This window comes from Salvelinus namaycush, chromosome 16 (assembly GCF_016432855.1).
Source record: "Salvelinus namaycush isolate Seneca chromosome 16, SaNama_1.0, whole genome shotgun sequence".
Classification (NCBI taxonomy): Eukaryota; Metazoa; Chordata; class Actinopteri; order Salmoniformes; family Salmonidae; genus Salvelinus; species Salvelinus namaycush.
In genome coordinates, this window is record NC_052322.1 from 10,998,024 (window position 1) to 11,023,841 (window position 25,818).

Below are 25,818 nucleotides of genomic sequence, written 5' to 3' on the forward strand. Positions count from 1 at the left end.
TGTGTGTGTGTGTGTGTGTGTGTGTGTGTGTGTGTGTGTTTGGCCGTATGTGTGGGTGTGTGTGTACGTTTGTGTGGTGTCCATGGTTGGAGGCCATCTGAGAAGCCTGAGGCGGATCATGCTTCGCGGAAGTGCAAAACATAACAAGCAAATTGCATCTGTATGTACAGTATTGTAAATAGAGTGGGCAGTGTAACCACCCTTAGGGGAGAGTGGGGTATGTTGAGACATTTTTTTACATTCAGCATCACTACGTCAAGGGAAATCATATTCTGTCTAACAAAGATATCTACATTTTAGGATGTTGTGTATCCCCGGAAAGAATCAGAATTAATGTAAACGTAACATAGCTTGTCCAAAGTGGTCTCTTGGCACAACTTATTCCAGTTATGGAGTTGAGATGCCTTCAAATTTTTGTTCTGAATGAAATATTACCACCACCGTCTATCTTTATTTCCCAAACACAATTCAACCCAATAACAATCACTGTCTTAATCATTTTGAGCATCTTTTAATTCAGGTTAAACACCTAACTTTTTAAAAACACTTTTAACATAGGCCAGGCCCAGTTAATGCATATCCCAGCGATATTGCCTTCACGCCTGGGAAGAAAGCACTTCAACTTGCCATTGACCTGCCCCTTCCCAAACCTGCCCCTTCCCAAACCTGCCCCTTCCCAAACCTGCCCCTTCCCAAACCTGCCCCTTCCCAAACCTGCCCCTTCCCAAATAGCTAAATTTACCCCAAGCAACTATTTTGACTACATTCGAAGTCAGAAGTTTACATACACTTAGGTTGGAGTCATTAAAACTCGTTTTTCAACCACTCCACAAAGGTTTTGGCAAGTCGGTTAGGACATCTACTTTGTGCATGACACAAGTCATTTTTCCAACAATTGTTTACAGACAGATTATTTCACTTATAATTCACAAAATCACAATTCCAGTGGGTCAGAAGTTTACATACACTAAGTTGACTGTGCCTTTAAACAGCTTGGAAAATTCCAGAAAATTATGTCATGGCTTTAGAAGCTTCTGATAGGCTAATTGACATCCAACATTTGAGTCAATTGGAGGTGTGCCTGTGGATGTATTTCAAGGCCTACCTTCAAACTCAGTGCCTCTTTGCTTGACATCATGGGAAAATCAAAAGAAAACAGCCAAGACCTCAGAAAAAACATTGTAGACCTCCACAAGTCTGGTTCATCAATGGGAGCAATTTCCAAACGCCTGAAGGTACCACGTTCATCTGTACAAACAATAGTACGCAAGTATAAACACCATGGGACCACGCAGCCATCATACCGCTCAGGAAGAAGACGGGTTCTGTCTCCTAGAGATGAACGTACTTTGGTGCGAAAAGTGCAAATCACTCCCAGAACAACATCAAAGGACCTTGTGAAGATGCTGGAGGAAACAGGTACAAAAGCATCTATATCCACAGTAAAACGAGTCCTATATCAACATAACCTGAAAGGCCACTCAGCAAGGAAGAAGCAACTGCTCCAAAACCGCCATAAAAAGCCAGACTACGGTTTGCAACTGCACATGGGGACAAGATCTTACTTTTTGGAGAAATGTCCTCTGGTCTGATGAATCAAAAATATAACTGTTTGGCCATAATGACCATCGTTATGTTTGGAGGAAAAAGGGGAACGCTTGCAAGCCGAAGAACACCATCCCAACCGTGAAGCATGGGGGTGGCAGCATCATGTTGTGGTGGTGCTTTGCTGCAGGAGGGACTGGTGCACTTCACAAAATAGATGGCATTATGTGGTAGGAAAATGATGTGGATATTTCGAAGCAACATCTCAAGACATCAGTCAGGAAGTTAAAGCTTGGTCGCAATTGGGTCTTCCAAATGGATAATGACCCTAAGCATACTTCCAAAGTTGTGGCAAAATGGCTAAAGGACAACAAAGTCAAGGTATTGGAGTGGCCATCACAAAGCCCTGACCTCAATCCTATAGAAAATGTGTGGGCAGAACTGAAAAAGTGTGTGCGAGCAAGGAGGTCTACAAACCTCACTCAGTTACAGCAGCTCTGCCAGGAGGAATGGGCCAAAATTCACCCAACTTATTGTGGGAAGCGTGTGGAAGGCTACCCAAAATGTTTGACCCAAGTTAAACAATTTAAAGGCAATGCTACCAAATATGTATGTAAACTTCTGACCCACTGGGAAGGTGATGAAATAAATAAAATAAAATAAATCATTCTCTCTACTATTATTCTGACATTTCAAATTCTTTAAATAAAAGTGGTGATCCTTACTGACCTAAAACAGGGATTATTACTAGGATTAAATGTCAGGAATTGTGAAAAACTGAGTTTAAATGTATTTGGTTAAGGTGTATGTAAACTTCCGACTTCAACTGTATATTAGCCCACACAGCTACAAGAATGCACTTTCATGCTAGGTTTAAGACCACATTTTGAAGCTTATAGAGACTCCAACTGATGTTCAGAACAGCTGCTGTCCTCAGTTGCAACACTCACTCCCGAGTTCCAAACTGCCTCTGGAAGCAACTTCAGCACAAGAACTGTTCATCGGGAGAGTCATGAAATGGGTTTCCATGGCCGAGCAGCCACACACTATGATCACCATGCGCAATGCCAAGCGTCGGCTGGAGTGGTGTAAATCTCGGCGCCATTGGACTCTGGAAGAGTGGAAACGAAACGCGTTCTTTGGAATGCCGAATCACGCTTCACCATCTGGCAGTCCGACGGACGAATCTGGGTTTGGCGGATGCCAAGAGAACACTACCTGCCCCAATGCATAGTGCCAAATGTAAAGTTTGGTGGAGGAGAAATAATGGTCTGGTGCTGTTTTATCATTGTTTGGGCTATGCCCCTTTGGAACAGTGATGGGAAACCTTAACCCTACAGCATAAATAACCTTCTAGACGATTCTGTGCATTCAACTTTGTGGCAACAGTTTGGGAAAGACCGCTTTTCTGTTTCAGCATGACAATGCCCCCGGGCACAAAGCAAGGCCCATGCAGAAATGGTTTGTCAAGATTGGTGTGGAAGAACTTGACTGGCCTGCACAGAGCCCTGACCTCAACCCCATCGAACACCTTTGGGATGAATTGGAACACCAACTGAGAGACAGGCCTAATCGCCCAAAATCAGTGCACGACCTCACTAATGCTCTTGCGGCTGAATGGAAGCAAGTCACCCCCAGTGTAATGTTCTAATGGAAAAAAAGCTTTCCCAGAAGAGTGGAGGATTTTATAGCAGCAAAGAGGGAACCAATTTCATATTAATGCCCATGATTTTGGCCATGTAGTGTGTGTGTATAGATATATATATATATATATATATATATATATTAGTTTTTCTGAATATAATTTTTTTTACTCAAACCACCCGCGGGCCGGATTGAACACCTTCCATATGTTTGACACCACTGGTTTAGATTCATGCATCATTGTACAAATCTGTCGTTCTGCCCCTGAACAAGGCAGTTAACCCACTGTTCCTAGGCCGTCATTGAAAATAAGAATTTGTTCTTAACTGACTTGCCTAGTTAAATAAAGTTCAAATAAAATAAAATTAAACCTATAACACAATAAATGAATTTGACTTTGTAAACACTTTTGGGGCCTAACTTGCTTACCACTTTTTCCATGTGGTTTCTTCCTTCACAGATTCCATGAAATTATGACCTCTTCCTACATATTTGGTCACATTGTTAATTTTGTATATAGTTTCCCAGAAACAATGAGTGGCGCAACAAACCCTGTAGCTCGACTTACACCACTTTCCCCTATTTGTGGATATGTTTACTATATCTGCCGAGCAAAAAATGTCTGTATTTGATTCTCTTAATTGTCTTTATTATTTGGAACTTTTGTTTTCGATAACTGCAAACTTGAAGGACTGCTGTATGTGTAAATAACACTCATTATGCACTTTGTGCTTGTCTTTTTTCCCTGGAATGACTTTTAAAAAAAAAATATAATCTTTGACCTCCTCCCTGCTTCTTGTTTAACTTATACTCCCCATTAATTGTCATGCTTGGTCCAATCCCTCCACGCGACCACTTTGAGGAAGGTTTCCTGTAGGCAATGTGCAAACTCCTCAACTAACCTCTCGTCAAACTATGATGTGATGTCAAAAAAAAATTAAACAATGTAATTGTAAACAAATATTGTATAGCCTCAAAACATGGTTAAAACTATAATGTTGAGTTATACCATGGCATTGTTGAATATGTTTCTGATTGGCTTGAAGGCCATTCTAGAGCGTGCATTATTTCCCTATAACACATGGTATACAGTGCCTTCAGAAACACCTCTTGACTTTATCTACATTTTGTTGTATTACAGCCTGAATTTTAAATGGATTAAATTGAGATTTTGTATCACTGATCTACACACAATACCCCATAATGTCAAAGTGGAATTAGATTTGAGATTTGTTTTATTATTAATTAACAAATTTAAGCTGAAATGTCTTGACTCAATAAGTATTCAAACTATTTGTTATGGCAGCCATAAATACGTTTAGGAGTAAAAATTTCTCTATACCACACACCTACAATTATTTGTAAGGTCCCTCAGTTGAGCAGCGAATTTCAAACAGATTCAACCACAAAGACCAGGGAAGTTGTCCAATGCCTCGAAAAGAAGGCCACCTATTGGTATATGAAAAAAAAAGTTGATATTGAATATACCTTTCAGCATGAGAAAGTTATTAATTACACTTTGGATGGAGTGTCAATACACCCAGTCACTACAAAGTTACAGGCGTCCTTCCTAACTCAGTTGCCGGAGAGGAAGGAAACAAACACTTTGTTATTTATGGCAAGCATAAATACGTTTTCCCCCAGAGGAAAAAGAGGCTGAAAGCTGAGGAAATCGACCAAAAATCCTGCTGTCACTGATTCAAGCATGTAAAGCATGCTCCCCGTTTCCTAAAAGCATGGCTATTGATAAAATATCTGAATGTTAGAAACTGTTGGCAGGACCTCTCTCATTTTTCTGACTATCAGTCAAAAGGAGTTAGGGAGGGAGCTAGTTCTAAAATACGAGTTTTACGACTTTCATAGATATCTTAAATAGGCATGGATAGCTCATCCCTTTGCAATTTATTTGTCAAACTAGTGGACATCTGATGGACATCCTCAAATTCTTATTCTGAGGAATTCCCTGAAAGGTCACCGGTGGAGTTGCACATTTTGGGGAATATTCAGATGTGGGAATTAATGGGAATATATACAAATTAATATGAATACCATTTCAATGTAGATGTTTTTGCATTAGATATATTTACCATATCATATGGAGACATAAACATAAACCTTTTACCTTATCATAAGTAGACATAATTGCAAATGATTAAATCCTTCCAATAGAAAAATAATAATAAATGTAGTTACGAATTGAACTTTAATTGAGTTGCCTCTTCACATGGGATGATTTCACAGAACAACAAAATAAATGGAATATTGAATGATCCCCAATGATCCATCGTATCTCCCAAAAACATTTTTAACATACAGTGCCTTGCAAAAGTATTCATCCCCCTTGGTGTTTTTCCTATTTTGTTGCATTACAATCTATAATTTAAATAGATTTTTATTTGGATTTAATGTAATGGACATACACAAAATTGTTTAAATTGGTGAAGTGAAATGAAAAAAATTACTTGTTTCAAAGAATTCCAAAAAATTGAAAATTGAAAAGTGTATTCACCCCCTTTGCTATGAAGCCCCTAAATAAGATCTGGTGCTACCAATTACCTTCAGAACGCACATAATTAGTTAAATAAAAACCACTTTTGTGCAATCTAAGTGTCACATGATCTCAGTATATATACACCTATTCTGAAAGGCCCCAGAGTCTGCAACACCACTAAGCAAAGGGCACCATGAAGACCAAGGAGCGCTCCATACAGGTCAGGGACAACGTTGTGGAGAAGTACAAACCCAACACCTCTCATCATCCCGAGAATACCAACCCCACAGTGAAGCATGGTGGCGGCAGCATTATGCTGTGGGGATGTTTTTCATCGGCAGGGACTGGGAAACTGGTCAGAATTGAAGCAATGATGGATGGCGCTAAATACAGGAAAATTCTTGGGGGGAAACCTGTTTCAGTCTTCCAGAGATTTGAGACTGGTAGGGAGGTTCACCTTCCAGCAAGACAATGACCCTAAGCAGACTGCTAAAGCAGAAAGCATGTAGTCCTTCGCTCAGACAGTGTAGTAATGTGGGCTCAATAGCATCTCATTAGTGTGCAAGACCTTGAGAATCAGCTGTACATGTGATGGAAGAATGCACTGTGCATACAGAGGGTTGCAATTCCATTGAATTGGGGATAGTTTAACCAAAATATGCCACTAGACCTAGAATTGCCTTATGTGTATCCCACAAAAAAAGGTTCACTGTTATAAGCTAACTTTTTGATGAATTTAAGCAAAATCCCCCAAATTCCAGGGCTTAACTTCCCATGGAAAGTTTCCCACCCTTTGCAACCCGGTATTAAGTCCAACATTTCAACAGCTTTCAGAGAGCAAAGCAGCTCGAGAGTTTTAATCCTATTTTAATTATGAGGATTATCACATTGTTCAGAGGGAAATCCGAAATAATAAATTCAGCTTTTATTCTAAATTACCCTTATCCTCAAAACTGCAGAATTAATTGATGCCCTTTTCAAGTAGATGGAATATACTTGCAGCTCTGAAACACGATATAGCCTATAAGCTTGTTATGGTTTCACTGTTACAAGTGGCTCTAATTTCAATGTTATACAGTAGACAACACTGGTCCATACTGAAAAGTACACTACCTTGCAACCTGTTGGCAGCAGGAATTGACATAGGAACGTGTCAATAAGGCACACCATATCCCTCCCCCGGGCTAGACCAAGAAACACCCATCAAATTTGGGGGTTCAAGCCATAGCTGAAAAGGCAATTAAATAGGTACCAAGGGTTAATAGTGTTTTTCTCTGGAAAAAAAACCTAGATAGATTATATTTTTATCATTTTTCCCTGAACAGAAGTCTGCCTTGCTTTATAGGAAATCCACATTGACATTGAACTACTGCTGGCTAACGGTTCATCCTACCTTCTAGAGAATGGAAAGGAAAATAAACAAATTCATATGAAATTGCTACTTTAGTAATTGGAGGTCCCCCAATAAACATGTAAAAGATTATGGTGTGTGGCAGCAATTCTCAACTGGGGTTGCGGGAGGTTTTGAATGGGCCGCAGGTGTCTGAGTAAAAAATATTTCTAAAAGTATTTTTTAATAAAATAAATTGGGGGGGTGAAAAATACTCAAGTCTGAATTTAAACTACTAAGCTAGGTAGAACATTTGAAGGAATTATAATAAAAAATTGCTTTCCAGATGGCATTTTGGCAACAACAAAAAAATGCAAAGCTAATATTGCTAGAAGTGGGTCGTAACAGACAATTTGGGTCCCTTGGCAAAACCAGTAGAGAATCGCTGGTGTATGGGACCCTATACAAATTGTATCTCATTCATAGGCATCTCACTCACAGACGCTTATGTCAACAACTACAGGTTGCATACCCTATGTCATGTGGTTGGCTGTCTACATCTTGACGGTGCATTTAGGGTCCATTTATTGGAATTATTATTTAGGGTCCTTAAATGGAATATCCGTAAAACAGGAATATATATCGGAATATTAAAGCCTCTTCTCCTGCTGGAACACCCTATCAAATTAACATTATATAATTTTATGCTGCAACATAATTCCCTTTCATTTCTTGGTTGAATATTAAAACATTTTATAAATGAGGAAACATTATTGAAATTGCTATTAAAGAGTTTTATTTAAAGTAAAATAATTGGTCTCAAATGAGGCTCAAGCCGTGAGGACTAGAAGATGTTTAGCACTTGAGGGGGTTGTAAATAACTTTTAATGGCATGGCAACAAAAATGTGAAGAAATTAAATGAGGATTATTATTTTTTAATAAAATAAATAACACTGAATTTCCACGTGGCTTTCCTCTCTTCCCTGTGTTTGTTTGTTTGTGGTATGCTGTAATCCTATTCCCTCGTCATGCTGGGAGGGCTGCCATCTTCTGTCACAGGAGTGGCAGCTTCCCCCAGCCGGCAGAGTCCATCTGTGACGGGGCTCCATCCCAATTCTCCCAAATGGCTGCCTTTCCTCTTTGACTCCTTCACCTCATGGCCACATAGACATGACCTGGGCTCAAATAGAGACATTACTGTGCAGCCATATTCATCGACATGACAAAGGCTTTCGACTCTGTCAATCACACCATTCTTATTGGCAGACTCAACAGCCTTGGTTTCTCAAATGATTGCCTCGCTTGGTTCACCAACTACTTCTCCGATAGAGTTCAGTATGTCAAATCGGAGGGCCTGTTGTCCGGACCTCTGGCAGTCTCTATGGGGGTGCCACAGGGTTCAATTCTCGGGCCGACTCTTTTCTCTGTATACATCAATGATGTTGCTCTTGCTGCGGGTGATTCCTTGATCCATCTCTACGCAGATGACACCATTCTGTATACATCGGGCCCTTCTTTGGACACTGTGTTAAAAAACCTCCTGATGAGCTTCAATGCCATACAACACTCCTTCCATGGCCTCCAACTGCTCTTAAACGCTAATAAAACTAAATGCATACTCTTCAACCGATCGCTGCCCGAACCCGCCCGCCCGACTAGCATCACTACTCTGGATGGTTCTAATACGTAGGTGTCTGGCTAGACTGTAAACTCTCCTTCCAGACTCATATTAAGCATCTCCAATCCAAAATTAAAACTAGAATCGGCTTCCTGTTTTGCAACTAAGCCACAAACATTTCATAAACTCACACAAACGCTTGGATTGCTTTCGCTGTAAAGCATATTTTCAAAATCTGACACGACAGGTGGATTAAAAACAAGCTAAGATGTGTTTTGCTATATTGCACTTGTGATTTCATGAATATAAATATTTTTAGCATTTTTTTTGTAATTTGGCGCTCTGCAATTCAGAGATACCTCATCGGCCCTGAAAGAACTCCTCTGGACTATGTAAACTGGAAACCATACATCCTTAGGCTGCATTTACTGTAGCTGGGGATTTTAACAAAGCTAATCTGAGAACAAGACTTCCTAAATTCTATCAGCATATCGAATGCGCAACACGAGCTGGTAGCATTCTGGATCATTGCTACTCTAACTTTCGCAATGCATACAAAGCCCTCCCCCGCCCTGCCTTCGGCAAATCTGACCATGACTCCATTTTGTTGCTCCCAGTCTATAGACAGAAACTAAAACAGAAAATTCCCCGTGCCCAGGTCCATCCAACGCTGGTCTGACCAATCGGATTCCACTCTTCAAGATTGCTTCGATCACGTGGACTGGGATATGTTCCGGATAACCTCAGGCAATAACATATACGCCGACTCGGTGAGCGAGTTTATTAGCAAGTGCATCGGAGATGTCGTACCCACTGTGACTATAAAAACCTTTCCTAACCAGAAACCGTGGATGAATGGCAGCATCCGCGCAAAATTGAAAGCGCGAACCACCGCCTTTAATCATGGCAAGGCGACTGGAAACATGACCGAATACAAACAGTGCAGCTATTGCCTCCACAAGGCAATCAAACATGCAAAGCGTCAGTATAGAGACAAAGTAGAGTCGCAATTCAACGGCTCAAACACGAGATGTATGTGGCAGGGTTTTCAGTCAATCACAGATTACAAAAAGAAAACCAGCCCCGTCACGAACATCAACGTCTTGCTCCCAGACAAATTAAACAACTTCTTTGCTCCATTGAGGACAATACAGTGCCACTGACACGGCCGCTACCAATGCCTGTGGGCTCTCCCTCTCCGTGACCAGCGTGAGTAAAACATTTAAACATGTTAACCCTTGCAAGGCTGCTGGCCCAGACAGCATCCCTAGCCGCGTCCTCAGAGCATACGCAGACCACCTGGCTGGTGTGTTTACGGACATATTCAATCAATCCCTATCCCAATCTGCTGTCCCCACATGCTTCAAGATGGCCACCATTGTTCCTGTTCACAAGAAAGCTAAGGTAACTGAACTAAATGACTATCACCCCATTGCACTCACTTCTGTCATCATGAAGTGCTTTGAGACTAGTCAAGGATCATATCACCTCCACCCTACCTGATACCCTAGACCCACTCCAATTTGCTTACCGCCGAATAGGTCCACTGACAATGCAACCGCCATCTCACTGCACACTGAGAATTTTTCATTCATTTCCAATTCCAGGTGTATCAAATTCCAGTCTTTGAATGATGCTGTGTCTGCATGTATGTATTACACTTCAACAGTGTTTACCAATCTTGGTCCTGGGACATCAATGGTTACACATTGTAACTATGCAATAGACTAGAAACATGATTTAACTAGTTAAAAGGCTGATTTATGATTCATATATACAGAAGTAGAATAAACATTTTTTTTAAAACAGTACATTACACTTCCTATGCATCATGTAAATACTCAAACCGGTTCATCTCAATATCTAATTTTCTTCATCTGCATTGATCTGATAAACACAGGACAGGAGTAGTATTTCATCAAATGAGACTTAATTTCAACCAGTAGAGAATGTGAAATGCTTTATTGAAAGAAGTTAATTATCCAAGTGTTATAAATACATGCATTATAAATATTATAATTGTATTATTAGAAATACAAGTTCAATCTGTACTTCAATGCACATCTGTTGTGCATTATAAAAACAGAGGAAGAAAGGTGGCGAGAGAGGTGTAAAATAAAGGGAAAGAGGTAAGGACCATAGGAGCAGGGAAGGCAGCATATGATTAATGAATCCCAGTGCTACCTTAATATTATCTCAGTTCATCACAATTACATTAAGTGTCTCTAGTGGTGTCTCCTAACCAGCCTTGGACTCCCAGTCGGCACGAATGGTCATCTTAAGAGCGGGTGAGGTGGCGATGACGGGACTGTGGGTTGGCATCCTCTTTCACAGCAAAACATATCTGCAGACAAGAGATGGAGAGAGAGCATGCTTAAGCCTTGTTTGTTTTTTATTCTAACACTCAGTCATAATCATCAGGAGATGAAATGCAAAACTGACCTTGGATCATTAACTCTGGGACTACTACATCTCCATTTCAATGTAAAGCATCCCTTTAATAATACTTCCTGTTGACCTGACCAAGTGACCTCTGATCATGCTGTGCCGTCTATGTAGCCAGTTCATATGCGGGAGGGATTCACAGACACAGCTGATATAACCTAGAGGCTTTACAGAGAAGGGGAGAGGGATGAAGTGAAGAAGACTTATTGAGAAAATAAGGTAGTTAAAGAGACAGTGTTCAACAGGAATCTGTGTGTGTGGCCCTCACCTGGTGTCCACACTAAAAGTGGCTGCAGAGTACTTTATGCTGAAAAACATGAACGGACACACGAGGATAAATAATTTAGTGTAGTTATAGAAATAATGAAGTGTCTTACTATTCTCCATGGTTGGCACTCTTGCCTATTCTTTGAAGGAGCCACAGTTATACACCAGAGCCTGCTTACTGCACAACACAATCCATCAATCAGATTGATACATGAGTGTGTAGGTGTGGGTGTCTAATTGTTCTAAATGTATTCAATATGGGTGACTTATAATATCCTGGTTTGTTTTTGTACAGACGTCACACCCTTACCTAAACAGCACCCTCACCTGAGAAGTAGAAATCAAAGGGAGAGAAACTAGGAATTGAATAACAGCAGTTGACATAGCTAAGTAAATGGAAGAATACTCTTATTGCAATGTGGATGGCTCTATAAAGAGCCTTTGGTTGTGCATAGTGTAGTCTATCCTTGAAACATCCTGCAGAGCAGCAGACTCCTCCTCTGGCACGCGGCAGCAAGCTGCAGATCCCCTCCTGGTCCTCGTGTCCATCCTCATGAAGTTATGCAGGACACAGGTAGCCTTCACACACACCTGAATTCCTCCAGGAGGGAGCCCCAGATGGCCCTGGTCACCCAACCTTGCAGTGCCCTACACGGTAACTGTAGGCAATCGTTTTGAAAGAATCTACAGTTACAAGGTATCTGTGGTAATATGGAAGATAGTCATTATTATACTTTTGAATCAAGTAATTGTGGATGACTAAAGTATAATATCCCTTATAACAAGTAATGATAACATTGGATTGATAGATGCATGTGACAATAACAGGATCATATCAAGGATAGCATCACAAATTAATACAGATACCACTTGATGCTTGATGATGAGTTGATCATTTGAATCAGCTATGCAATGCTAAGACAAACACAAAAATGTGCACCTCTGAGTCCCTAGGACCAGGATTGAGAACCACTGCTCTTCATTGGGACAGGCTTTCATAGCTCTCTTTATCTGAGGACAGAACCTCACAAGAAACAGACTTCATTGTACTAAAATTACACTGCACTGAATAGTATGTTACTATTATCTCTGTCCTCACTTCTAGGGACTGGAACTACACACAAGTACCAGCCCTATCCAGAATAGCCTCCTCTCTCACTGACAGTTGGGGCTGCTATCCTTTCACCCTCCTCCATGGCTGTTAGTTAGCTATCTACAAATGCATTTGGAGTTAGTTTTATACAGTGATAAATACATCAAGATAGCTAGCTAATATGAAGTTAGGTACCTGGGTGATATTTAATTAACTTGGCTAACTAACGTTACCTATACTGTATGTAAAGTTGGCTAGAAAGCTAGCTGGCCAACTAGATAGCTCATTTAGCAGGTCATTTGAGTTAGCCTGCACTGTAGCTAGTTAGCTAATAACACATAGTTGTTGTTTTTACATTTTCAAAATGTATTTACTTACTTGAATAGGTTCTCCCAGCCATGTGGACAATTGGAAACAGGGCAGCAAAGTTTGTCACCAGAGCGTATTACTATTGAACTATTTACACATTTAATAACCAGACCTTCTTACAAACTTGCTATGCTGAATTCTTGACGCACCCTCGGAACTTGCTGCCAGCACGCCCACAAGCGAGTCACAATGGGCTGCCTAAGCGGAAGACGGCAATTTACCGCTTGCTAGTGTACATGTCCGGCACATGGCCATGCGGTACAGCGCTTGATTTTCCCTCTGCATGAATCCAGGCCCCGCAAATGCGTCACACCCTCCATACGAAGCTTCCGTTCACATTTTCGGATCAAGCATAAATATTCTTATATGTTGTTACTTTTTCTTTAGCCCTTCCGTCAGAGAAAGTTCCTGGTTTGAAAATAGGTGACAATAGTGAATTTCCAAGACATAGCTTACATACATAATTGATTTGATCGGGGGCGATCAACTACAAAGGAACTATTTGGAATGGATGGCTACAAATGAAAACATCACATCGCGCGAATCTTTGTCTGTCAGCTATGCAAGGTAAGGCCGTGTAGACTACCACCCCATTTCTTTATTATTACAAACATCTTTGGTTTTTATCAGTTTAGTAACTTTGACATACATACATAGCCGAAACTATAGTCTATTAGAACGAGAATAATATGGGTTAATTTCTTTGTTTTTCCGAACACACCCCTGTGTTTCCCGAGCGGGTAAGATTTTATACTGGGCTACTGGGACAAAGACGCGTGTGTTGTGAGCAACAATAGTGGACTCTGCGGGCTGATTTCAAAATAAAAGTTCTTCATTGAAACTGCGAAAACGGATACAAATGGAAGATGCCACAATTGGACTAGATAATGCTAAACAAAGTTGGAACGTTATATAAATTCAACAAAATATTTGATACAAAGTAAAACATCTGAAATCGCACTGTGGATGTATTGGACTTCATAATTGCATTGGGGGCATACTTAAATTGCAATATACAGCCTTACTTAGCCCAAGATGTACTCTTAAGGAGCATGCCATTGACAATTACAGAATGGTTACCTGGAGGAAAATGAGGGAGGGTCATGCTTTTTCAATTTCAATCAGATTCAATTTAATCTAGTCCAGGGGAGGATCTTGTAATTTATGAAATGTAAATATTTCTTAGTGTTTTAGAATTAGTTACTTATTAGGCTATATATCGCTGTGTGCCCGATGCCACCCCTCATCTCTGATTCTCCACTGTGCACGCAATATCAATTGTGCCTATAGGCTATTTAGTGTGGTCTCAATCAAATTATCCATAGCCTATAGGCTACGAAGTGTATGCTCGGAGTAGCACATTGCAAAGTTATACTTCTAAAATAGCTACTGGGATGGTGTAAATCAAACTAGGCTGCATTACACACTGCAATGGATATTTCAACCCTGTGCCCTGCTCTGCTCATGCTGGGCAAAATGGTTTTGTGTGCTGCTTAACCAATGCTGTGCTGTGTAGGTCTAGGATGGCAGGTCAGGAGAAGAGTCAAAGGTTTCTTCCCTACATTTTTTTTGATTAGGCCTAGTCCAAAAAATAAATAATATCGCGTGCGCGGACTTGCCTGTAGCCTATGTTCTGAACAGTTTGATAAGGAGACAGTGAAGATAAGGAGGACCAGAGAAAGACTTTGATAGCTTGCTACTACTATAATTGATTTTATTACTAACAATGTGTTTCTGGCCCTTAATGTATTTGAGTTATTGACCTTACAATAAGCCAGATTCGAGTAGCTTACATTGTATTGTGGTGCTGAAACTTGAAGCAGATGCCGCGTCACAATCAGTCGGATATGGACAGCTCATGGTGCTGAAAGTCTTCAGTCTTCATTTCACTAACAACAAGAGGGCTTTGTGTTTGAGCCTATTTCTTCCTATTTAAGAAATAAGAGGTAGGCCTACTTGTTTGACAGATGAAATTAGGCTATAGGGTGCTATATCCGTATTTGTTGGTCAATTCCTCCACCCACCATGCCTACATTTTAAGGAAATAGAAAAAAGCACAGTCCTATCCGTTGTTAGCTTAAGATTTTGAAGAAAATAAAATTGACCCAATTATATAAAGGTCTATTACAGCGCTTTGGTCCACGATGCTTTATGCTATAAACAAGCTGTAAAATACCCAGGAAAGACGTGATTCCGATAGATATGGGGATATCATTGTTTAGTTTCTTTGACATTCAGAGGCTGACTTTGCTTGGTAAGTAATCTAATTCTGACCCCTGGACTTTTTCTTATTCTAAAACTGATTCACTTGTGTTTTTCTCTCATTAATCTACACACAATACCCCATGATGACAAAGCATAAAGAGGTTTAGAATTCTTTGCTAATTTATTAAAAATAAAAAACTTAAATATCAAATTTACATACACTACCGTTCAAAAGTTTGGGGTCACTTAGAAATGTCCTTGTTTTTGAAATATATATTTTTTTGTCTATTAAAATAACATCAAATTGATCAGAAATATAGTGTAGACTTGTTCATGTTGTAAATGACTATTGTAGCTGGAAACGGCAGATTTTTTAATGGAATATCTACATAGGCGTACAGAGGCCCATTATCAGCAACCATCACTCCTGTGTTCCAATGGCACGTTGTGTTAGCTAATCCAAGTTTAAACTCTTTTTCAATTATGTTAGCACAGCTGAAAACTGGTTGTGCTGATTAAAGAAGCAATAAAACTGGCCTTCTTTAGACTAGTTGAGTATCTGGAGCATCAGCATTTGTGGGTTCGATTACAGGCTTAAAATGGCCAGAAACAAAAAACTTTCTCCTGAAACTCGTCAGTCTATTCTTGTTCTGAGAAAGGATGGCTATTCCATGTGAGAAATTGCCAAGAAACTGAAGATCTGGTACAACGCTGTGTAATACTCCCTTCACAGAACAGCGCAAACTGGCTCTAACCAGAATATAAAGAGGAGTAAGAGGCCCCGGTGCACAACTGAGCAAGAGAACAAGTGCATTTAGAGTGTCTAGTTTGAGAAACAGATGCCTCACAAGTCCTTAACTGGCGGCTTCATTAAATAGTACCCGCAAAACACCAGTCTCAATGTGAACAGTCAAGAGGCGAATCCGGGATGCTGGCCTTTTAGGCAGAGCTCCTCTGTCCAGTGTCTGTTTTCTTTTGCCCATCTTAATCTTTTCTTTTTATTGGCCAGACTGAAATATGGCTTTTTCTTTGGAACTCTGCCTAGAAGGCCAGCATCCCGGAATAGCACAACAGGAGATGTATAAAAAATATTGACATCATGGCTAGCCATGGTTTATGTAGATGTTTTGGAAGTCAGTAAATGTCATTTTTGAAGTGAACCTTTCCCTGACCAGTTTCAACTGAAATTGTCCACCATGAACTGTGCTAGCTAGCTAGCTAAATTGTACTAAATAACCATGCTGTTACAATATGCAAATAGTTGGGTAAATAAATAATTTGTGAAACCACAATGTAATTTTTTATTTTATTTAACTAGGCAAGTCAGTTAAGAACAAATTCTTATTTACAATGACGGCCTACACAGCAGATGACATGGGGTGAGTTTAGATGAGCTGGTCGGGTGCAACCCAGGCGACATGGCGATGCAGGGAACTGAGCTCGGGCGAGGACCAAAGTCACCCTCCTGGCCCAGAGCCTCGCTGAGGCTAGTGGCTAGGCGGGGTTGGGGAGGTTGCCCTCCTTTCCCCCCTTCTCCAGAGCGAGAGGCCATAGTTCACAAACATGTTTGAGGTTGAAACGAGAGCATACTGGTGCTTCACCGGCGCCAAGGCGACGATGAGGGGAGACATTGAACCCCCGCCTTCACCAGGGCGCAGAGCGGTTGACTTGGTACCCGGAGCCACACAAGGTTCTTGGGCAAGACCAAAGCGCTTGATACTGAATGCCGAGGTGGGAAGACCCGGTTCACCGGCAACCCCCGATCCCCTTCGGACACGGCCGACGCCATGCAGCCGTACCTAATAGGGAAAGGGGGGTTTGAGCCAGTCAGGCGCAACCCGGGCGACGTGGGGAGCTGAGCTCGGGCGAGGGCCGAAGCCACCCTCCCAGCCCAGAACCCCACACAGAGGAAAGGGAGACTTTCCGTCTTCAGAGTGTCGTAGATACTCGCGCCATTTACCCGCACTTCATTGGTCTATTTTGCTTGACGGCCTTCCAATCTGCCTTTGTTTGGTGGCCCTCCGTCCGGCAACCGTTTTTTAAAAGTTATATATTTGTTCCCTTTCTTGTAATGTCTTTTTTTGCCCGCCTAACTATCATCCTGGGCTTATAGATCGGCCCGGCGCGAGATTTACACCCTCTCCCCCAGATTTTCAAGGGCCAGCGAGAGTTCACCGGACTCCGCCAGAAAGCAACGCTTTCCAGGGCTTGGGCCCCTCTCTCGGGGCGAACCCATTCACAAAGAAAAGAGAACTCTCCCCGTTGCTCCCGCCAGCTTCTCCGGGATTGGTCGCGCTACCGCACTGGACGCCTCGCGGCGTCCGTCTCCACCACTCTGGATTCGGGGATCTGAACCCGACTCCATCGCCCATCTCTTAGGACTGACTGACCCATGTTCAACTGCTGTTCACATGGAACCCTTCTCCACTTCGGCCTTCAAAGTTCTCGTTTGAATATTTGCTACCAATATGATGAAGCAGCTTCAATTTGATTGGCTGTTGCATGCTATTTTAATTACGTTTGAGTTGCTTCATGTAACAGCGAAGTTGTCACTAACGATGTCAAAGAGATTAACAACTGCAACCAAAATTGTTTTGAATGTTGCTTTGTGTAACTTCAGCCTTACAGATTACCCTCTGTGCCCAGCCTGGTTTTATAGATTAGACGTAACACAGTAAATGTAAATCACACACAAATTAGTATATGTTTTGTTTGGTATGGTTATGTAAGACAGAAGGTGTCTTAAGGCAAAAAAAATGAAAGTAGGTGGTTAGTCTGGGTGGATGGGTCGGCGTATAACTGGAACGTCTAGCAACCCAAACGTTTTTTTACCTACTTTGCAACTACTTAGCATGTTAGGTTAAAGGGTTAAGATTAACTCCTAAAATGATAATTTTTATCTCACGGATGGTGTGTCCTTGCATCCGTAGCTTTCTCTATGGATTTGACAGTGGTTATATTTCTCCAGCCCCATCCCTTAGGGTAGTGTGTATATCTTCACAGATTTAATTTTCATGTTTTTAATTCGCCTATATTGAAGTTACTGGAACAATGATTCTCTATTTATCCAAATTCTATCACAGTTTGAGTGCAATCAGTTTTCCCAATTATACATGTTATATTGGGATTTGTATTGGAAGGCTATTGTTAACTCCGCATATTAACCTCTCTACTGTATCAGTGTTCTATCTGTGCCCTAATCGACTGTCTTTCACCTCAGTCTTTGACTGAACACCAGGAGGGCCTACATTTTGGGGAAAATGCGCAGTACAGGCACAAGTGGGGTGCCCCCGAACCCCCCTGTAGCCAGAAACCACAACAACAGTCCTGGAAACTCGGGTTCCCAGTATGCCTTGTGTGCCCTAGGGGTGGGACTGGTGGCCCTGGGCATCGTCATGATTGTGTGGAGTGTGGTGCCCTCCGACACGGCCGGGAACAACAGCGGTGGCACCGGAGGAGGGAACCCCAAACCAGACAACAGGGGCAGGGCTTCGTCGGTGGCCTTTGTGCTGGTCGGGGCTGGGGTGGTCATGCTCATGCTGTCCCTGTGCCTGGGGATGAGGAACAAGCAGCGGGAGCAGCGAGTGCTTCAAGAGGCCCAGACTCTGGGGGCAGACAACGTAGCTGCCAGCGAGGAGGACGGAGAGACGTGAGTACTGTAGCTTCTGAATAATAACTGAAATAATTACTGACCCCAGCAGGTTTGTTTGCTCAGGGTTCATTGCAGGGATGGGCAATCCCTTTACTACTTTACTAACCTTTTCCTGCTCCTAGATGTTTAACATCACATGATGTACACCAGATGATGTAATCAGTGTTTCCGGATATTGTCATCGGAAAACACTTACAGTTGAAGTCGGAAGTTTACATACACTGTATGTATTGTAGACCTCCACAAGTCTGGTTCATCCTTGGGAGCAATTTCCAAATGCCTGAAGGTACCATGTTCATCTGTACAAACAATAGTACGCAAGTATAAACACCATGGGACCACACATCCGTCATACCGCTCAGGAAGGTTCTGTCTCCTAGAGATGAACGTACTTTGGTGCGAAAAGTGCAAATCAATCCCAGAGCAGCAGCAAAGGACCTTGTGAAGATACTGGAGGAAACAAGTACAAAGGTATCAATATCCACAGTAAAATGAGTCCTATATCGACATAACCTGAAAGGCCGCTCAGCATGGAAGAAGCCACTGCTCCAAAACCGCCATAAAATAGCCAGACTATGGTTTTCAACTGCACATGGGGACAAAGATCATACTTTTTGGAGAAATGTCCTCTGGTCTGATGAAACAAAAATAAAATTGTTTGGCCATAATGACCATCGTTATGTTTGGAGGGAAAAGGGGGAGGCTTGCAAGCCGAAGAACACCATCCCAACCGTGAAGCATGGGGTTGGCAGCATCATGTTGTGGGGATGCTTTGCTGTAGGAGGGTCTAATGCACTTCACAAAATAGATGGCATCATGAGGTAGGAAAATTATGTGGATATATTGAAGCAACATCTCAAGACATCAGTCAGGAAGTTAAAGGTTGGTTGCAAATGGGTCTTCCAAATTGACAATGACCCCAAGCATACTTCCAAAGTTGTGGCAAAATGGCTTAAGTACAACAAAGTCAAGTTATTGGAGTGGCAATCACAAAGCCCTGACCTCAATCCTATAGAAAATGTGTGGGCAGAACTGAAAAAGCGTGTGCGAGCAAGGAGGCCTACAATCCTGACTCCGTTACACCAGCTCTGTCGGGAGGAATGGGCCAAAATTCACCCAACTTATTGTGGGAAGCTTGTGGAAGGCTACCCAAAACGTTTGACCCAAGTTAAACAATTTAAAGGCAATGCTACCAAATACTAATTGAGTGTATGTAAACTTCTGACCCACTGGGAAATAAAAGCTGAAATGAATCATTCCCTCTACTGTTATTCTGACATTTCACATTCTTGAAATAAAGTGGTGATCCTAACTGACCTAAAACAGGGAATTTTTACCTAGATTAAATATCAGGAATTGTGAAAAACGAAGTTTAAATGTACTTGGCTAAGGTGTATGTAAACTTCCGACTTCAACTGTATCTTCTATATTTGTTTATTACAACACATAGAAACCCACCGTTTCACATATGTTGATTTTGGGGTGGTGCTGGAGATGATGAACATGTGGTTGAAAAGTGGTGAAATTTCCCTTTAAACTGTGTGTGTGTGTGTGTGTGTGTGTGTGTGTGTGTGTGTGTGTGTGTGTGTGTGTGTGTGTGTGTGTGTGTGTGTGTGTGTGTGTGTGTGTGTGTGTGTGTGTGCAGGCTTTGCAGCAGCCAAAGCTCTAACACGTGTACAGCTGATTCAAGTAGTTAGTTGATTTGTTCAATCATGTGAATTACTTTGCTTTGGCTGAAGCGGATGCCTGCACCAACACTGGGCATTTGCTAAAAAGATTGCTTTCCCATGTTTAAGTGCTTTGAGTCTTACTACAGTGCTTTCTTTAGTAACTTTTCATTTAAAGCCCCTTGACGTAAACTCCACATAACACACATTGATTTGGACAACTGTTGCAAAACCATCAGGACTGTAATTAATCGTACACACAGCATAGCCTACAGTACACAGTAGCAACAATGTAAAAGATAAACAGAATCCATTCTGAAAGCACAGTTATTCATGTCCGTGTATGAATGTCGACAGGGCCGAGGAGCGAACCCAGAGGTACACCGTGCCCAGCTACGAGGAGGCAGTGGGCAGCGGCCAGTACCCCATACGCCAGAGCCACCTGCGCCACAGCTCCTCCCAGCTTCCCTCCTACGATGACTTGGTGGACGGTGTGCAGATAGAGGTCGAAGGGTCAGAGGTCACCCAGATGACAGCCACTTCCGCTAACCCTGCCTCCTCTGCTGCTGCGCCTAACCACCACACTAGACGAACAGGCCTCAATCTCCTTCCCCTTAAAATTCAGAGGATTAAATCAGAGAAGATCCATATGAAGAACACGGATAACTCTCAGCTGCCGGGAGGGATGAGTATTGAGCCGCTCACTCCACCACCAATGTATGAGGACAAAGTGCCCCAGCTCTGAGACTTGGTGCCATCTAGGTATCAAAGCAGGGTACTGCATCCTCTGAGGCCCGCTATGGGTGGACATCTGCTACAATAGATGTAATCAGATGGCCCCTTGTCTTGCATCTGTGGCTAAATCATCTTGATGGCACTTGTCATGCTTATCTGGCTTTTTTAGACCTGACACTCAAGGGGAGTGAGCAGAGAGCACAGTTCCAAACGTGGGGCACTGGGATTTGATTGGAACTTTGGGTCAACACTTGCTGGACAGAGAGCACACTTCTGATTTCAGACTGTGATTACAAGGACATTGAATCTTACAAGGTAATTGAAGCTCGGTTCAAAGGATCAATATGATTGGGAAAAATGCTCGCTCAATGTCTTAGATGCCTTTTGATTACTTTACAATGAGCCCTGTTCCAAGTCTCATTTGTATGCAGCTGACCATATTTTTTTATACTCCTACTGATTTAATTTCAAGTTCCATCTTCATCCTCAGTCAAGTCAGCCATCATGGTGCGCTAAATGTATTATTATTTATGTTCAAGTTTTTGTATTCTGTATAGCTACTTAGACAGCTGCTCCTTGGAATTTTGAAAGAGGTGTTATTTGGCGACTGAATGAATGGCTTTGCACAGACAGTGTCTGTGTGTTGCTGCCTGTGTTGCTTGTCAATACAGGATAATTGAGAAAGAGACTGAGGCTCATTGATAGTTGGAAGCCTTTGCCCTGTAGCCACGGTGAAATAGGTTTGGGCTCTGAAGGCAGTAGGTGTAGTCCAGCTCTTTTCATTTGCTGTTTTGTGCTCAATAGAGGACACAAGGGACAAAGAGTCCTGAGCAGCTGGGATAATGGCACCCATTGCTCACTCACTCATCACTCTCGAACTATACAGCAATACCAGCTCCTTGACTGCCAGCACTGTTTTCATTAGGAGTATTCAGAGGATTAAGTTGTTGCGGTGTCCAAGGTACGACCCCATTTTGTTTAGTGGAGCAAGAAGACTTCAGTGCCTTTTATCTCTCTAGTCTATTTGTTTCATGCTTACCAGACTATGGAAGTTAGCAAATCCATGCAGTAATCGGAATTCCAGAATGTTATTTTATCATATGGATGCTATATTCTGATTTGATGTCGTGTTGATGACCCTGTTCAGCAACTACTCACTACATTTACTGTAGGTGGGAACTCAAACAGTACAAAACAGTATACTTCTTGGTATAAGTAAACAGTTGCTATAAGATTATTATTATTTTTTTAAGAGGAAACTTTTAATGCTGAATTACTAGTTTCTAAATGTAAAATAGCATGCACCTCATGTACATTTAGTTTTATATAGATTTTCTATAGGCTCTGAATACAGTCTGTTCTTTCAATATTGTTGATACTCTGTAGTTGTCATGCCTATGCAATGTTTTCTGTACCTCTGTGCATGTGGGACCATTTTTTACTATGAGGAATCAGTGGCTTATTACTACCATTTTCTGTACTCTAAGGGACACTACACTCTGAAAGGAACGTTTTTCAGGTGTTTTCAAACCTCAAAAGTGGTCTTATGTTGAAAGAAGTCTACGTCCCACACCATGGGTTTTATAGATCCAAGGATATGGCACAACCTCAAGTGAATGGAAAAGATGAGCACCCAAGATGCTTATGTTTATGAATGGAAATGGTGCTAAACTTTTCCATTCATAAACGGATCAGCACCAAGACGAGCACCATGGAGCTTAATTAATAAACAGATTCGTGAATGAACAATTATGGTTTGTGATCTGGACTTTTCCATTCATTTGGGGACGATATCTGTATCTACACAATCAATGGTGTTGGACATGGATCCATCTTCCCATTAGACTTCTTTTGAGGTATAAAAACACCTGACAACTTTGCATTTGGAGTGTAATGTCCCTTTAAGGATATTCTTATGTGGAACATAAACATGGTCAGACTGTTCATTAGTTCAATGGACTTTTCTCTCAACCAGGTGTGAAATTGTCGTAATAAAAGTCACACACAAAGACCATTATTTGTACTGGAAACTACATGATTGACTTATATAACTAATACCCTTTTGTATGTATCGTGAAAGTATGTTTTTGTAAGAGAGGAATTCTGTCTAGTGTTTTTGTTGACTTCAACATGATGCATTCTTGTTGTGGACACTAAAGGAGCTGAGTCTGAAAATTGTGAGAAATAAAAGGTTTGTATTCTGACCACGCAAATAGTTGTGTTGCAAATAGGTCCTGTGACTTGTTACTCATTTTTAGTAAGCACACTAACATGTGTTTCTAGGAAGGCTTAAATCATTCCAATGCCACACTTCCTGTCATTTTATATTGTGGAGATAATGTAGGTGATATCTAGCCTGGTCCCAGATCTGTTTGTGTTGTCTTGCCAACTCCTATGGTAATTAGGAGGTGGTCAGACAGGAAAAACAGATCTGGGACCAGGCTAGGAGATATCTGTACTTTTCCGCTATACTATTCACCTCGCCTTGGTTACTGTAAAGCTGAATGAAGAGGAAACATAGTATGAGTGTGCACTTTTTCCCTAAAGTATTAAATCGTTGTTGTAAGGTCTCAAGGTCAAGGTTGTCTCAAGGTCATTTTCTGTGAGAAAATACACATACCTTCAATGCACTTCCTTTTAAAAAGTTCCATAAAACCCTGTGTTAGACATTACTGTATTTAAACGCTGTTATGTGAACGACTTTGGTGTCTGAAAGGCTTTAACTCTGATCAGGATTTCTGTTTTGGCTTGAACATGTACATTTTGACCTTGCTTCCCTCTAGTGGTAGAGTACTGTAACTTTTCCAATACATTTGATAACTAGTGACCATAGTATTTCCTGATCAGGTAGTGTCCTCCTATCCCTATTGGCATCCTTTTACCATTTTGCCACATTAATTTACAAAATGTATTAAGCTCTTGAAATGTAAACCATTACTACTGTGTACATTAAATGTGTAATCAATACAGTCTAATGCCTGTGCACTGGCATGACCCACCACTCAGTAGGCTACCTGTTGTTATATTGCATTTGAGCCTTGTTCAGATATCTGTAAATAAGAATGACCCCACATGTTGTAAATTTGTTACATGTATTGTTAGTTGGTGAGGATTGGCATCTGTAGCTGTAGACCATACTACACTGAACAGAAATATAAACGCAACATGCAGCAATTTCAAAGATTTTACCGAGTTACAGTCCATATAAGGAAAGCAGTCAATTGAAATAAATTCATTAGGCCCTAATCTATGGATTTCACATGAATGGGAATACAGATATCGATCTGTAATACAGATATCGCCCTGGCAATCCTCAACATTCCCCTCTCGGGGGTACCCAACTATAAGCTTCGTCAACAGATTCATGCTTTAAAACAAAAACCTTCAACGAGCTACAGCACCCCTAAAGATGCCCCAACAACCCCTCCCCCTATGAAAGGGATGATGATAACTAATTTACCCCCCTGAATGTCTCCGGACCTTTTCCTAATCCCGATCTCTCAGGGTGGTTAGACTTTTGAATGACTTTATGATTAAATTCAATACATTTTATTTGAAAAATTAAGCAATTTAACATTTGTGGCATTCTTGAAACATTTGACGTGAGCATATGCCTTGATTACACGGTCTTAAAGGACACACATTTGAACACTTTTGATATTTTCTAACAAAACAAGCTACAACGTTATCATTACTTCTTAAATCATCATTATAAAGAGACATAACATCTTCAAAAGAAACTCCCCGGGCTCTTTGGCATAGGTAGAATACACAGTGTTGACCACATGTAGTGGAAAGGTTATCTTGCACTTGTTTGATGCTCTTTAATAGATTTGGGGAAATGTGAAAAACCGGGGGGGAAGCCGTAGGAATCCAAAAAAGTTGAGATTTTTTCCCCTCCTTCGGCTTCTAATGTCACAGCGAGCCAATGTTCACCCGGCATGTGTTTAGGATGGGTATTGACAATAAACATGGCCGGCCGCTCCGGCCATTTCTCAATAGGTAATTCATCACAAGCCAACACCACAAAATTGTTTTCCAATCAATCGGCTCATGAGCCCTTCCAACTCTTGGGTATTCATGTCTTTGCTCAACGATCCTTAATAATAATCCACTAAGACCTGTCTTCAGGCATTCACTTCCAAGATTGAATCAGAGCATGCATAAACAATCATGCTAACTGTACAGGCTAAAGGTGTACGGAAACGCATTACCAGTCTGAGGTTACCTTGGGACACCATAGCCAGATTTCCTGAGGTTTCATCATCAGGTGATAAATTAAAAGCATACAATGTGTAACCCTCTGCAAAATCATTTCTGTCAATAGGTAAAGAGAGATCTTTTAGATGCCTCCCTGTAGCCAGGAATAGATTGTAAAATTCTCGCACAGATATCCGGTTATTAAATTGCGGTTGGAAAGCCTTAGCAGGGACCTGACGTCCTTCCTGACAGAGAGCTACATACTCTGCATTGAAATGTCGAAAATGAAATGGGTTTTTATCGAAGCTGCCTGTATTAGAGGCGTGATCAACCAAACCTATAACCACGTATCGGGGTAAAGGGCCTAGAAAAAGGTTTTCTTGACTGCAGATTCTACTGCCCACAGGTATGCTAAAGGTTTTCATGGTAATTCTTTGGAGAGGGTAAAGGGCATTTCCTTTCATCAAAGCCTGTGAGTGACCCAGACGAACTGCCGGAGATACATACACTTTTTTAATAAAAAGCGTTGCCCCCAACACTTTTAAACTAAAGTCCC

At 41.4% G+C, this 25,818-nt stretch overlaps 1 protein-coding gene and 1 long non-coding RNA gene across 2 annotated transcripts; one reads left to right on the forward strand and one right to left on the reverse strand.

Annotated features, from left to right (window-relative positions):
- Positions 1-10,704: 10,704 nt before the first annotated feature.
- Positions 10,705-11,393, reverse strand: LOC120060609. Its single transcript, XR_005478250.1, has 3 exons — positions 11,343-11,393; positions 11,072-11,239; positions 10,705-10,973 (listed from the first exon to the last, which is right to left on the reverse strand). It is a non-coding gene; the product is annotated as an uncharacterized LOC120060609 (long non-coding RNA).
- A 1,735-nt stretch (positions 11,394-13,128) lies between these two features.
- Positions 13,129-23,266, forward strand: LOC120060970 (transmembrane protein 51-like). The gene is made up of 3 exons (XM_039010424.1): positions 13,129-13,370; positions 18,229-18,657; positions 20,685-23,266. Exons 2-3 carry the CDS (start codon positions 18,269-18,271, stop codon positions 21,070-21,072), a joined length of 777 nt encoding a protein of 258 aa, XP_038866352.1. The 5' UTR covers positions 13,129-13,370; positions 18,229-18,268; the 3' UTR covers positions 21,073-23,266.
- The last annotated feature ends 2,552 nt before the right edge of the window (positions 23,267-25,818 follow it).

Excerpts from the sequence above, each read along its gene's own strand:
- LOC120060970 (XM_039010424.1), top strand. The coding sequence starts at position 18,269 with ATGCGCAGTACAGGCACAAGTGGGGTGCCCCCGAACCCCCCTGTAGCC. Across the intron at positions 18,658-20,684 it reads AGCGAGGAGGACGGAGAGAC|GGCCGAGGAGCGAACCCAGA; the intron begins GTGAGTACTGTA and ends GAATGTCGACAG.